At 33.0% G+C, this 15,011-nt stretch overlaps 1 protein-coding gene across 1 annotated transcript; it reads right to left on the reverse strand.

Annotated features, from left to right (window-relative positions):
• Positions 1,020-4,072, reverse strand: LOC109363382 (1,2-dihydroxy-3-keto-5-methylthiopentene dioxygenase 1). Its single transcript, XM_019609630.1, has 5 exons — positions 3,961-4,072; positions 3,764-3,851; positions 3,205-3,299; positions 1,642-1,881; positions 1,020-1,478 (listed from the first exon to the last, which is right to left on the reverse strand). Exons 1-5 carry the CDS (start codon positions 3,964-3,966, stop codon positions 1,350-1,352), a joined length of 558 nt encoding a protein of 185 aa, XP_019465175.1. The 5' UTR covers positions 3,967-4,072; the 3' UTR covers positions 1,020-1,349.

Here is a 15,011-nt window from a genome sequence, read left to right on the forward strand (position 1 = left end):
TTGACATAGCTGTCTGGTAAAAGTGTCCAAGTTTAAGTTTCAATGAATGTCATGTCGGACTGCAATTGCAGCCATGATTGGGATATTATAAACTCCCGAAACCACACTATTGCGGTCACAATTGCAATTGTGAAGTGCAATTTAAAACACTCCTCCATCTTTGATATAGAAAACTGTTAGGACTTAAGCATATGAGGAGAGCTCAACCCAAATGACTAGTCTATTAGGTGGGAGAGCTTCATAGCTTCAGTACCACATTGAGTTTGCTATTCTACCCAATTTGGGGACTCCTAAGGTTGTCGCCCCCTTTAAGGGTTTAAGGACCAACATCCACAATGACTTTCACACTATTGACACTGACCTGATGGTAGTCCTTTTTCTTTTCGGCAGCTTCACTCACCTATCAATATTCGGGAATATACTTAATCCAGGCTATAGGTAGCCCTTTCTGTGGCACAACTCTCAAGGAAAGATACCAATTGTTAGGACTTAGGCACATGAGGGAAACTCAACCCAAATGACTAGTCTATTATGTAAGAGAACCTTATAGCTTAAGTACTATATTGAGTTTATTATCCTACCCAACGTGAGACTCCTTACAAAAACTCTTGTTAGATGACATTTTGTTGAAATGCCTAGATGATTTGTACCCATCATTTCCTTCATCAAGCCCATTATGTCAAGTAGCCTTTTTGACATGACAAACTTTTATACAAGCCTCTAAAGATGTGATTTATTTGTCAAACTCACTCTAGTTGAAAGCACTAACTACACTTTTTCAAGGGTTCATTGGTCAAAATAATCAACATCATCCTTGGCTTTCATATATCTCTTTATCAAAATAAAACATAGATTTTACCCCTAGCACCATGTTGTCTAATATCTGACCTCTAGCACTCAATTGTGTGTACAAAAGTTATAAATAAGAATGCCAAAAATAGCTGTTAAGATTTGATGAATCAATTGAATATGAAGTTAAAATTTCTTTGTATGCAATATGAAACACTCCACCAAGGAATATCAGGTGCATCATGCATCAATTAAGCAATTATAAGTTAAGCAACAAAACTTGACTTTAAACATCTAAACACAGATAAAGTGGCATCACAATACACAAACATATAAACTAAACATGTTGATGAAATACAACAAGGTAGGAGGAAGTGAACATTGATCATACTAACAGTCATCTCAATGCATAATGTTGTTTTAGGTTCGGATAAGCCTCCTCTCCGAATTTAATGCTGATGGCATCTAACACAAACTACATTTCACATGGATAATATATATATATATATATATATATATACATACATATGTGTGTATATGGTTGTGTATAATTAATAGTCCTAATGAGCTTCCAATGGCATACCCTTCTTCTCGGCGAAGCTCTTAACATATTCTTGTCTAGCGGGGTGATCTTCCTGTGGTCGATTATATGCAGCCCAAACAGGTTCCCCCATAAACAGCCTCATTAGCTGCACATAAACAAAACGCATACATTGATTAACCAAAAATAGCCCTGAATCTTGATCTGCTCTAGCAACCTATAGTATCATTTCTTTTGTTCATACCCCTATCCAAAATGATGTTTTAATCATAAGACTTGTTTGTGATGGTTAGCATAAGAAACTTTCATACCTTGACATAGTTACTGGTGTCAAGAGTGAACCTGTGGTAGATTCCAGCCGGAAGAATTATAAGATCGCCGGCCTTAATCCAAATGCGAATCCACCCATTATCCTTGTCTCGCACATCGAAGTATCCACTTCCTTCTAAACAGTAACGGATTTCTTCATCTTGATGAATGTGTTCAGTGTAGAAGTTCTTCAACTTCTCTTCATAGTTTTCCACCTTTTCTGGACATAAATCGAGCAGATCCTACAGCGTATTCAAATAGAACAGATATTTAAAATGAAAAAATATGACAGTAATCCCAAAACATACATAAATGGTCAACTTAATCATATTCATATAGGTCGGCCGAGCATTACGAAAACTTGAAAGGCTACATTCACCTTCAAATAATGGGAATTATTTTATAGAACATGACACAACGTTAAGTGGAAAATGCGAAGACGCCAAATCTCTAAATAGTAAAGGATTTCTTTGCCAGTTTGGCAATTGTGCTAGTAAGAAATAGAATAGAGTCTCATAATAATGATAACTTAGGTGCGAAATATTGCATATAATGCTTCTCCATAGCTGAACTATAAGTAGCATATACCATTAATATCAGGTAATCTGAACACAATTTATGTGATTTGGCTCATAAGATTAAGAACACAGTAGTTACGAGTTCATAAAACATGTCGCATAGAGGCACACAGTTTTCCGTTTTAAATCCTAAATTTACAAGTGATGTACAAGGCCGACTGCAAGGTCTGAATTACAAACTTATCAAAATAGAACCTAGCTATTTCAAGCTCAACCATCCAAGCAAAACCAGGACAAGGAAGTGTCAGTTAAGGGAACTCTCATATCAAGAGAGGTAGCAACAAGGACTAAATCCTCTGAAGTTCTAGTATCACTTGAAAGAGGATATAAACAAGTTTAGTCATTTTACTTATTTTCACTAATTTGCATTTTGCAGTATAAGGTTGCTTGGTCCATGAGGGTTCAAATCCTTGAAATAGTCTATTTACTTGTGAGAGTAAAACTACCGACATTTACCCTCCTCGGATCCCAATAAGTAGAAGCCTCGTGCATTGGGTTGCCCTCTATATTTTACCGATTTGCAGTATATTGGCTGGTGTAGTGGTGTTTACTTCTTACAAAGCCAGAATTGTTGGTTTTTGTGTTTCACCTCATCCTTATTTTATGTTAAAGAGAAAGGCTGATAATACAATCTTTTCAACATTCTCTTTAGGGTATGTTTGCAGATTGAATTTTGAAAGGAAAATGAAAGATTCGAGAACCATAAAATACACTTGTGAGAAGGCTCTGAAGCCTTCCTTTTCTTTTCATTCCTCTCCAAAACTCAACTCACAAACAGACTAGAGACCAATTCAATAGAGAACGTATATGTTTGATTTGGCAAGGCCTACCAAATTCACTCAATATCAGTATGTTAAAGAAAGTGTTGAAAATAAATGTTGCTAGCTGTTAAATAAAATTCTTGCAATGAAAAAACAATACATTTTGATCCTTTACTTGCAGTTGCAGAAATAAATCAATTTAACTATTAAATTAGAATAATATTACCATATAATTGTATCCTCTTTCTTCTCTAATCTTTCTCAATTCTTCATCATTTTCATAGTCATTCGGATTCAGCTTCCAGTATAAGACCCCCAACTCTGCAAATTCACCACTTCTCAGTTATGTTAGAATGAAGCTAATAATTAGACCTATTAATAAAATCTCTCTAAATGAATTTCTCTTCTAGGTGACCATCATTGTGTCAATCAAATTTTGGACAACATCACCTATATTGCGAATTTGCGATAGTGGTGACCCTACAACCGCATCACCCACAATAAAGGTATTACACTAATCACAATGATACGCCCATATCAGGATACAAAACAACCGTACTAGATCGTATTTAGGCTACACCAGACTACATAATATTAAAAAATATTCTTTTGATCACAAAATTCGAGACTTAACCACTACAATCCGCATTGTAACAGCCTACCATGATCACAAAATAACTATGAGCTCGACCACAATTTAAAACACCAAAGATATAACATCAAAAAGAAAATGGTATTAACCATTCCTATATACACTAATTCATCTACAAAGAGAGAAAGGGGACCTGCTAATTGATCCAAGGAGACAAATTTGTTGGGGCTGCCATAGTGAGGAAGCCTTGAATCTTGATTATTGTCTTCCATGACCCATGCCTGATTAAAACAGTGTCTGATGTTAAGAAACAACAATAACTGGAAATTGTTCAATGTAACTATAATCATGTGAACTTGTTCAACCTTACATTCATGATAACAAACTTACCTCCATTCTTATGATTGACAAATGTTGAATGAATCAATGTGCCTCCTGTGAAACTGATGATACTTATTTATATGGTTTAAGTTATAATTTATTTCATTTTATTAATTTAGTTATTTGTTTGGATGTGAACGAGGATGACCAAAATGTAAGGTTCTAAATACTTGTTCGGACTAACTTGCCCCAAAAGAGATAAGGAATGATTCAATACTTATATTCGTTAGATAATCATATTGGTTACATCACACAATTTTGAAATAACTTTTTTTCATGATGTAATTTTTATTTCCTATATTGCTCTTAATATTATTTATTTTTTACAAATAAACTATATAATCATAACCAACTACCACCAATACATATCTCACCTTAAATTAAACATTATCATAAACACATAAAAATATAACATTAAGTACATCAAACACAACAAATATATTTTAATTCAAAAAATGAAATATATAAAAATTGAATATGTAGTATCATACAATATAAAACATGATATATTAAGATACACATTTTGTTTTAAGATAAAAGTATTTATCACCTTATTTATTACTTTTTAACATAATATATATGATATCTAATTTGATCAGTAATTTGTCCAGAAAACTATATGATATATAACCTAACAAAATGATACCATATTAATAATACTAGGTGATAGTTTGATTTGAATTGATTATAAGACAAAATTTATTTCATTCAAATATGAAATAAATTATTTGGTTTGGTTGGATCAAAGTATTATGATATGGTGGATCAAGGTATTATGATATGGCCAATTTGAAAATTATTTATAGTTTGAACTTGGTTTTATATTTTTTGCAGTTTCTTTTATTTTAATTGAATACTTGTGACTACTGTATTAACTTTATATTTTAATAAAAATCTAATATAATTGATGATTTGTTTGGATACAATTTATCAAAGTAGAAGAATACAAATAACTTCAATTAAAGATGTAAAAAACACAAATTAAGTGGATGTGGAATTTTAAAGTTTAATTGATATATAAAGTGTAACATGTATAATTAATTTGGTTTAGTTTGATTTTATAGAATGAATCCAAAATTTGAAGAACTAAAAAGTTCTTTAAGAAACAAATCCCAAAAAGATGCTAAAAATAAATTCTTCTTAATATTTTTTTTTTTTTTAATAGTTTTGAATGTGAATAAAAAGAGCATACTTTTATCATAAAAAATGTGTCATTCTATGTTACTTATTGTGATTAATCAAAATATCACTTATACTTTTAATTTAAATATATTTTTAACTAATTACCAAAAATAAAATATATAATAACTTATTTGATACTACCGTTAATAAATGGGAATGTAAAGGGATCTACTCAGATCCACCTACTTGCCATCATTGTTAACAACTGACTTTATTCACACTTTAATATTTATAACATTATTAATTAATCGTTTATCTTTTATAACATGCTCCAATGTATTTAAACAAACTAATTCGTTTTTAATAAAAAAAAATTAGTTTTCCTATTATATTCTTCTCAATCATAATTTCATACTTTTTTTGTCTCAGCAATAACACGGATAAATGTATAATTAATAATGTCTTGAAGTTAGAAAATGACACTTACATGTGGAATAATAATATATTAATATTAATATTTATCTATACTATATATAAAGTCAAAACATGGTGTAACTTCCACCATGGTGTAATTTTCACTTCCTATTTTGCCTTTCACATTATTTAATTTTTACAAAAAAAAACCATATAATCCTAATTAACCAACACCAACACATTAATTAACCACATCTCTCACCTTAAACTAAATATTATCATAAACACACAAAAATTATAATATAAAGTACACCAAATATATTCTAATTATAAAAAATGAAATATATAAAAATTAAATACGTAATACCATACAATATTGATCGGCAGGCACGAAGTGCCTGTACACACTAGTACTATATAAAGCTAAAACTTGTCTATACAATATATAAAGCCAAAACTTGAAATAACTTTTATCATGGTGTAATTTTCATTTCCTATATTGCCCTTAATATTATTTAATTTTTACAAAAAAATTATATAATCATAAGCAACTACCACTAATACATTAATTAACCCCATATATCACCTGAAATTAAACATTATCTTAAACACACACCAAAAAAATATACCGAAGACAACAAATACATTTTAATTCAAAAAAATTGAAATATATAAAAATTGAATATGTAGTATCACACAATATTCGCCGGCAGGCACGAAGTGCATGTACACACTACTTATATATAAAGGCAAAACATGATGTAATTTCTAACATGATATAATTTCTACTTCTTATTTTATCCTTAATATGTGTGATTGTCCATCCCAAAAAATATTGTTTCCGAAAATTGAATCCTTAATATTTATGACATTTTGAAATCTAACCGGGCCCACATTATTGGTTCGGAGCCCCAGCTTACAAATACCATAATTTTATATTTAACTTTCATGAAAAACATTAAATCCAAAGAATTTTTTTTATGAATGTATTCCTAAAAGGTTTACACATTCAGCTTATATTGATTATTTTATAAACTATTATATCAATATATTTCATCAATTTGAAACCCAGTGTAAACTTTACACTTTGAAAAAATATGAAAAAACTAGTAGTAAGAGGATAGATTTCCTTGTTTGTTTACTACAATCAAAATTTATTAATTACAGAATATCTTATTAAGTGCTAAATGACCAAAAAGTGAATAAATAAAAAAAGCAACAAATCAACACTGACAATAAATCAATCATTTGATGTTGATAACACTTCCCCTCCACATGATATGTATAAGTTGGATAAGTTCATCTTTAGATGTATGAATTGATCTTTTTCCAAAGTATTTTGCAAGAAAATCAACAATTTGATTTGTAGAGCTAAAATTAGAAACAAGAATAACTTTTCTTTCCACTATTTGGAAACACATCTTTTATGCTACAATTTGGAAGAAACAGATCTTTTACTTAATAATTAAATTTTAATTTAAATATATTTTTTGAACCGATTACAATTTTATTATACATAAAGTAACATTCATTGTAGTACAACAAATGTGCACCCAAATTTGTAATGCTCAATGTACCATTATTGTGATTTATGAGAAAAATAATTAATAATTAAACTTTTAACTTAAATACATTTTTCCAACTAATCACAACCGATAATAAATGAAATGATACAAAATATGGAACAAACGATTTCATACTGCAATCAATAATTTTCCATTCCTCCACTTTTCTTTGGTCAATCCAAAATGAGTAAACTAGGTCTTCTATCCATTTAAGTTTGCTCTTATTTAAAAGTGAAATGAAATTGATGCCTAATCTTCAGTATGTGATATTTCAAAAAATTATGTGAGTAATTGCTCAATATAGACAACTTATTGATAGCAATGACAATGAGTATGTGGATTTCGCAAAAATACTCATAATGAGTTGGGTTTGGGTCTATATTTTTAGACTCGTGGGAATTTGGGTTTGGGTATTTTTCAGACTTGCTGTTGAATGGTGCGGGGCTAGGTAACATAGTACCCAGATCCATTAGTACCTGAACCCGTTTTAATATATATAATTAACATAACCCAATTTCCCTAGCAGTTGTTCCCTACTTTTCTCCTAAATTCTAATTCCATTATTTTCCTTCTCGTCACAGGCTCACAACCTTACTCCCTCTTCACCACTCATTCACTCTCCAACATCATCACTAATTACAAGTTAGTATCTCTTAATTTATATATATATATATATATATATATATATATATCAATAATTATTTTGATAGTGAAGATTATATAGTTATATTCTTATTCTCCCCTGTGAAACATTGATTGTGTAAGTATGTGCCACTATTTATATATATTCATATGAGTACTTCTTTGAATTTTCTCATTGTCTGTAAGCAATATTTAGTAATAAAGGTATAATTATTCTAGTGTCCTATTTAATTATTCTCATTGTCAAGAAGCAATATTTAATTGTTCAATGACATCAACACATTCATTCATAATTCATTGTGTCCTATTTAATTGACTTTGTGTTTTTAAACTTTGGTTTGGTTTCTTATATTAATTTGGTTTCTCATAAAGGAATGAAGATAATAGTAAACAAGATTGAATTTGTGAACATAGACAATTAAGATTGACAATTAATAATGATATGTTTCCTTTTTTCTTTTTGTAGAATATGATGTATTTCAGAAAATATGTTTAGCTTTTCTTATTTTGAACTTTATTGCCATTCTTTTTATAATCTTTATTGTCATTTTGTGACTGAACTTTATTCTCATTATGTGACTAAACTTTGTTATTGTTATATGTAGAACGCTTAATCCACAAGACTCTAATCCTACGCAACAAGACTTTATTGTGCAAACTTTATCAAATGTGGGGGAGTCAAATTCAGTCCCTATGAATGTGGAAACAAATGCAAATCAATCTGATACTAAGTTAGAAAGGAAAACGAGGTGAAAAAACGAAAAATAAAATTCACCTATTTGGAAACACTTTGAGTTGGTGGTAAAAGATGGTGAAGAGAAAGTTGTTTGCAATTATTGTCATGTTAAACTCTTAGATGAATCAAAGCAAGGAACATCACACTCGCAAACACTTAGCTTGTTGTCCACAAAGAACAACTCGGGATATAAGATAATGTTTGCTCAAAACTAAGAAACGAAGGAAAGATACGGTACTTACTAGTTCTTATATTTTTAACCAAGATGTTTCAAGGATGAAACTTGCTAAGATGATCATTCTCCATGAGTGCCCATTGTCAATAGTTGATCACTATGGCTTTAAAGAATTTTGTGCATCTCTACAACCTTCATTTAAGGGGATTTTTTTAAGGTGGAAATTGTGGTTCTAGGAATTTATGGAAATTCGAAGAAGATGATTGAGAAAAGAAGCAGAGATTCCTATGTGAGAAAGGATTCCGAGAATTGTGTATTGAAATTGAAAGAAGAATTGCAAGAAGATTATAATTCTGGAAAAAAATGTTGTTATTCACAAATGGTTACAGTTGCTATTTATAGCTAACTGACTTAACTGTCAAGTAACAACTTTCTAAAAAAGGAAACAATTATAAGTATCCTCTAACTACCCTCTAACATAATCTTCCATTATCAATATTCCCCCTAAAGCAAATCCTTGTCCTCAAGGATTAAAAAATGGAAACTTCTTCTTCAAATCAAAGTAAAACTCCCAAGTTGCATCTTCCTTGAATTGGTGCTTCCATTTGACCAACACCTTAGTGACTGCTTTCCCTCTCCTCTTCACTGTCATCCTGTCTAAAATAGCTTCAGGTTCCTTGTCCACATTGCCTGAATCAGTTGAAACAGGGAGAATGTTTGAAGTCACCAGTGATCCCACATGTTTTTTGAGCTGAGATACATGGAACACCGGATGAATTTTGGAGTTTGCTGGAAGATCCAAAGCATAAGCCACCATGCCAACCTTGCTAATAATGGCATAAGGACCAGAGAACTTTGGTTCCAGTTTAGCATTACTCCTATTAGCAACTGAAATCTGCCTATAAGGATGAAGCTTAACATAAACCAAATCACCCACCAAGAATTGTCAATCTCATCTCATCTCATCTCATCTCTTCGATTCAGGCTTCTGTCCACCAGTTCCACCTTGGATTCACCAGGAAGATAAGGCAAATATGCAGGAGGTGGCTGACCATAAACTATCTCATAAGGTGTTGCATTAATAGTTGTATGGAAAGTGGTGTTATACCATCATCCAGATAAGTATAACCATTTGCACCATTGTTGTGGAGTATCAGAACACATACACCTCAAATAAGTCTCTAAACATCTATTGACTACCTCAGATTGGCCACCAGTCTGAGGATGATAGGCAGAAGAGAGTTGGAGATGAACCCCTTGTAATGCAAACAAATCTTGCCAAAATTTGCTTATGAAGATGGGGTCTCTATCACTCATAATAGAATCAGGGTAACCATGAAGCTTGAACACATTGTCTAAGAATGCTTAGGCAACATTGGCAGCAGTGTAAGGATGAGATAAGGCTATGAAGTGACTAGCCTTACTGAGTCTATCCACAACCACAAAAATAATCTGTTTCCCACAAGACAAAGGCAATCCTTCAATAAAGTCCATAGTGATATGTTGCCATACATGGTCTGGAATAGGCAGTGGTTGAAGCAATCCTAGTGAGGCAGTAGTTTCATATTTGCACCTCTGGCAAGTTGGACAATTGAGAATAAATTTTCTCACATCCTTGGTCAGTCCCTTCCAATAAATCACCAATTTGACTCTCTGAATTGTGGCATTTCTACCATAATGGACACCTGTTGCAGTATTATGCAACCACTCCAAAATGTCATTCCTAAGTTGTTGATCCTTGAATATAACCAATTTCCCCTTCCTTCTAAGCTCACCATGAATCAATTTGTAATGGCTGTGGTCCCCAAAATCAGTTTGGAGCTGACTCGTTAGTCAAGATAACCCTTCATTTGTATGCTATGATTGTTTGATTCTATCTAGTAGTGTAGAATCAATTTGATGAACCAACAAAACATTGCAAGTCTCCATTCTAGAGAGGGCATCAACTGCTATATTCTCCTTTCCCTGCTTGTACTCAATAGCAAAATCAAACTCCAACAACTTAACCAACCATTTTTGTTGAAAAGCAGTTGTCAATCTCTGATCTAGCATGTATTTCAAACTGCGATGATCAGTCTTGAAAACAAAGTGTCTATTCAGCAAGTAATGTCTCCACTTTTGGACAGCAAGCACTATAGCCATTAACTCCTTCTCATAAGTAGAGAATGCTTGTTGTTGAACACTCAAAGCTCTACTAACATATGCTATTGGATGATGGTCTTGCATTAACACTACCCCCAAACGAGTCCCTGAAGCATCCACCTCAACTACAAATGGCCTCGAAAAATCAGGCAAGGCAAGCACTGGAGTAGTGATCAACAAGTTCTTAAGCTGCTCAAAATCAATCTTTGCTTCAGGAATCCAAGAGAAATTGTCCTTCTTGAGCATCTCAGTGAGTGGTTTGGCTACCCCACCATACCCCTTCACAAACCTTCTGTAGTAGCCTGCAAGGCCCAAAAATCCTCTTAACTGTTTCAAGGTACTATGCAGTGGCCAATCCTTAACAACAGTAATTTTAGCAGGGTTAGTTGAGACATCTTCTCTGGAAAGGAAGTGCCCCAAATACTCCACCTTCTCAACTCCAAAGTAACACTTGGACATTTTAGCAAACAAGCACTTTTCTTCCATTATCAACAAAACTCTGTAGAGGTGATCTAGATGCTCATCCAATGTCTTACTATATATCAAAATAACATCAAAAAAGACAAGAAGAAATTTTCTGAGAAACATATAAAATACTGCATTCATAAGTCCCTGAAATATAGCAGGGGCATTTGTCAAACCAAAAGGCATCACCAAGTATTCATAATGCCCACCATGAGTCTTGAATGTTGTTTTGTGAATATCAGAGGAATCCATCCTTACTTGATGGTAGCCAGCTCGAAGATCCAATTTAGAGAAAATTGTTGATCCATGTAACTCATCCATGAGGTCCTCTATTAGAGGTATAGGAAACCTGTCTTTCACCGTGCCTTTGTTTAATTCTCTATAGTCCACACATAACCTCCAAGAGCCATCCTTTTTGCCCACTAACACCACTGGACTAGCATAAGAACTGCAATTGTTCTGAATTATGTCACATGATAACATGTCCTGCGCCAATTTATCAATAATATCTTTTTGGTGTTTAGCATACCTGTAGGGCCTCTTATTTACTGGATTACTACCTTGTAGTAATGGGATTTGATGGTTGTGATCCACTCTCATAGGGGGTAAGTGAGTAGATTCTTCAAAAAATTTGGCAAACCTATCTAAGACTTGTGCAATTTCTCTTAGAAGTGGAGGTTGTTCTGCATGAGTGGTGAGGGATTGAAACAACCCTCCTTCTATGTTGCAAACCTGCAGCATGGACAAATGAATTCCTTCAGACCAGGTTCTCTCCAATTGTTGGTTCTTAATGGTTTTGATTCCACTAGTAGAAGACCCTCTAAGGACATGCCTCCTTCCATGAACCTTGAAATCCATAGTTAACTTGTCAAAATTCCAGGTAATGTCCCCTAAAGTTACTAACCACTCGATTCCCAAAACTACATCGCAACATCCCAATGGAATTAACATCATATTAGATGTGAATGTGGTATGCTGAATAGTCCAAGAAAAATTCCTCACAATTGCCGAAATCTTCAATTTATTACCATCAGCCACAGTGACCATGAGTGGATCGAACTCCTCAATCTTACAACCAATGGTCTTTGCTCTTTGTATGTCCAAAAAGTTATGTGTACTCCCACTATCTATGAGAATGTGCAATGGTTTTTTTGAGATAATGCCTTGTAACCCGCATTGTTTTGAAACTTGCCATTCCTATTAAAGCATTGACAGATATTTGTGGTTGCCCATAATATTTGGTCTCTAGTTGTAATTCCCTGATCACTTCTTCATCTTCACTCTGGTCCTCTACCTCCATAACATGTAACTGAAGCTTCTTGTGAGACAAATTGTGCTCTAGTGTAAAGGGAGTGTCACATAAGTAACATAGCCCCTTGGCTCTTCTTTCATTCATATATGCGGGGGTCAAACTCTTCCTCTGAGGTAGCTTAGCCTTAGCTGATTCCAATAAAGGCTCACTGGGAAGAACAGGTTTAGCAGAATTGAGAGGTTTTGGAAGAAGAGGTGGCTTACTTGCTTTGGCAGAAAATTGTGTGAGGGAATTGTTATTATTAGCAGACTCGTACAGCTTGGCCAAGGCAAAAGCTTTTCTCACCGAATGTGGCTGAAACATTCTAACCATCATCTGGACATCCTGTTTCAGACCCCCCCCCCCAAGAAGCAACTCAGAGTATATTCTTCAGACAACTCCAATCTTGTAATAATGGCATCGAATTCCTCATGATAGTCAGCAACATGACCTTTTTGCCTCAAGTTCATCAATTCCACCATGGGGTCATCACAAACCTCCCCAAATATTTCTATCAACATTTGAACATATTCCTCCCAAATTGGCCATGAACTTGTCCATAGTGACTTAACAAAAGCATGGTGTCATTGTAAAGCTCTTCCTTCAAAATGAATCAGTGCCAACTTAACCTTGAATTCCTCCGGTGTGTTATCAATTACATAGTAAGTTTCACACTGATAAATCCATTGCTTCACATTATCACCATTAAAACAAGGGAAATCTATTCTTGATAAACGAGTACCACAAGAGTAGTTCGAATTGTGTCTTCTTTCCCCGCATTAGTGGCCCTTGACCGAGCAGAATCCTCTTGTCCCTCTGTATTGTTCTTAAGCAACTCCTCCATTGTCAATTTTAAAGAATCACTCAAAGATTTCTAGATAGAACCCGCCAATTCTATCATCTTGGATTCAATCTTTGCTGACATGCGACTCTCCAAACGATCTTCAACTTCATGCAATGATGTTTGACTTCGAGTGGATTCTGCCATGGAAAACTGATTGTGCCGAGGACAAACCTACTCTGATACCAATTGTTAAGGTGAAAATTGTGGTTCTAGGAATTTATGGAAATTCGAAGAAGATGATTGAGAAAAGAAGCAGAGATTCCTATGTGAGAAAGGATTCCGAGAATTGTGTATTGAAATTGAAAGAAGAATTGCAAGAAGATTATAATTCAGGAAAAAATTGTTATTATTCACAAATGGTTACAGTTGCTATTTATAGCTAACTGACTTAACCGCGACAACTTTCTAAAAAAGGAAACAGTTATAAGTATCCTCTAACTATCCTCTAACATAATCTTCCCTTATCAAATTTCTTGTAATACCATCAAAAGTGATGTAACACTGCAATTTTCTCTTATCGATAATACATCCAAAAGTGAATTACTAAATTAATCTTTAGTAATTTGAGTGAATCCTTAGTACAATATTTTTTTAAACTATTATTCATGTGAGTTGGTTATTATCAAAATATTCGATTGTTTCTAAAATCAAAATTATATTTGGTTTAATTTTTTTACTTGAATAAGTGTAAATGGTGAAGATATATTATGTTTATAGATTGAACTAAAAAGGAATATGAATATACTTAAAATATATTTTGAATTAATTATAGATTGAGGATTGATTAAATTTATCTTAATTTTTTAGCTTTAATTCCTAATCACACAAAGATTTATTTCTAGTTTACAAATAAATCATTATATTAATTATATAAAATGAATTTTATCCACCCTAATAACTCCCAAAGGAAAAACATGTTCACCCTCCCTTCTCCACCATAAAACCATTATCTCACTGCTTCTCATTTTTTCTTTCTAGGTTAGAAATTTTGTTGGGTTCAAGTGCTCATTTTTTGCAGCAATTTCACATTTGTCTTCTCTACCTCTCATTATCTCTAATTTAATTATGATATATCTGACATAGCTATCTTTCTCTATCATACAAACCCATAATCTCTTGTACCCAAATGCATATAAGAGTTTTTCATAATCTCAACCCAACATTCATTTACCATAATCTCTTGCTACCTTATTTTTACTTTCTTATATTTATTTGTTTTGTACTCTAAATATCATATATGTAATTTGTGCTTTGTCCCTGATTTCATGCTAGTAACGCTACCATCTACCATTTTTTTTACTTTTGAGTTACACAAAACATTTTTTTTTATTGGTGGACTGTAACATTGATTGTTTGGGTTGGAAAATGTTTTAGTCAATATTTGCTTACATTTGCCATGTTATGATTATTGAGGCTGATACACCACACCTTATGGGGATTTTCTTGAGCCTTGTTTGCTAAAATGAAGATTATTATTCACTTGAATATGAAAACAAGTTTAATTTTGTACATGTATTTATGTGTGAATTTAAGTGTAGTTTGAATTCAATTTAATTGACTTTTGGTCTTGTTTGGGCGAGGTGGCGTTCTTTGGGTCAAGTGATATTAGTGAAAATGATAGCTGTCGCGCCCCGATTTTCGGCTACGCGACCTCTCGAGTCGCC

Source organism: Lupinus angustifolius, chromosome LG13, assembly GCF_001865875.1.
Source record: "Lupinus angustifolius cultivar Tanjil chromosome LG13, LupAngTanjil_v1.0, whole genome shotgun sequence".
Taxonomy (NCBI): domain Eukaryota; kingdom Viridiplantae; phylum Streptophyta; class Magnoliopsida; order Fabales; family Fabaceae; genus Lupinus; species Lupinus angustifolius.

Bases quoted from the DNA above. Each gene is read 5' to 3' on its own strand.
- LOC109363382 (XM_019609630.1), bottom strand. The intron at 3,300-3,763 runs GTCCCCTTTCTC...GTGAATTTGCAG, and splicing joins CTCCTTGGATCAATTAGCAG to AGTTGGGGGTCTTATACTGG. The intron at 1,479-1,641 runs GTATGAAAGTTT...GTTTATGTGCAG, and splicing joins ACACCAGTAACTATGTCAAG to CTAATGAGGCTGTTTATGGG.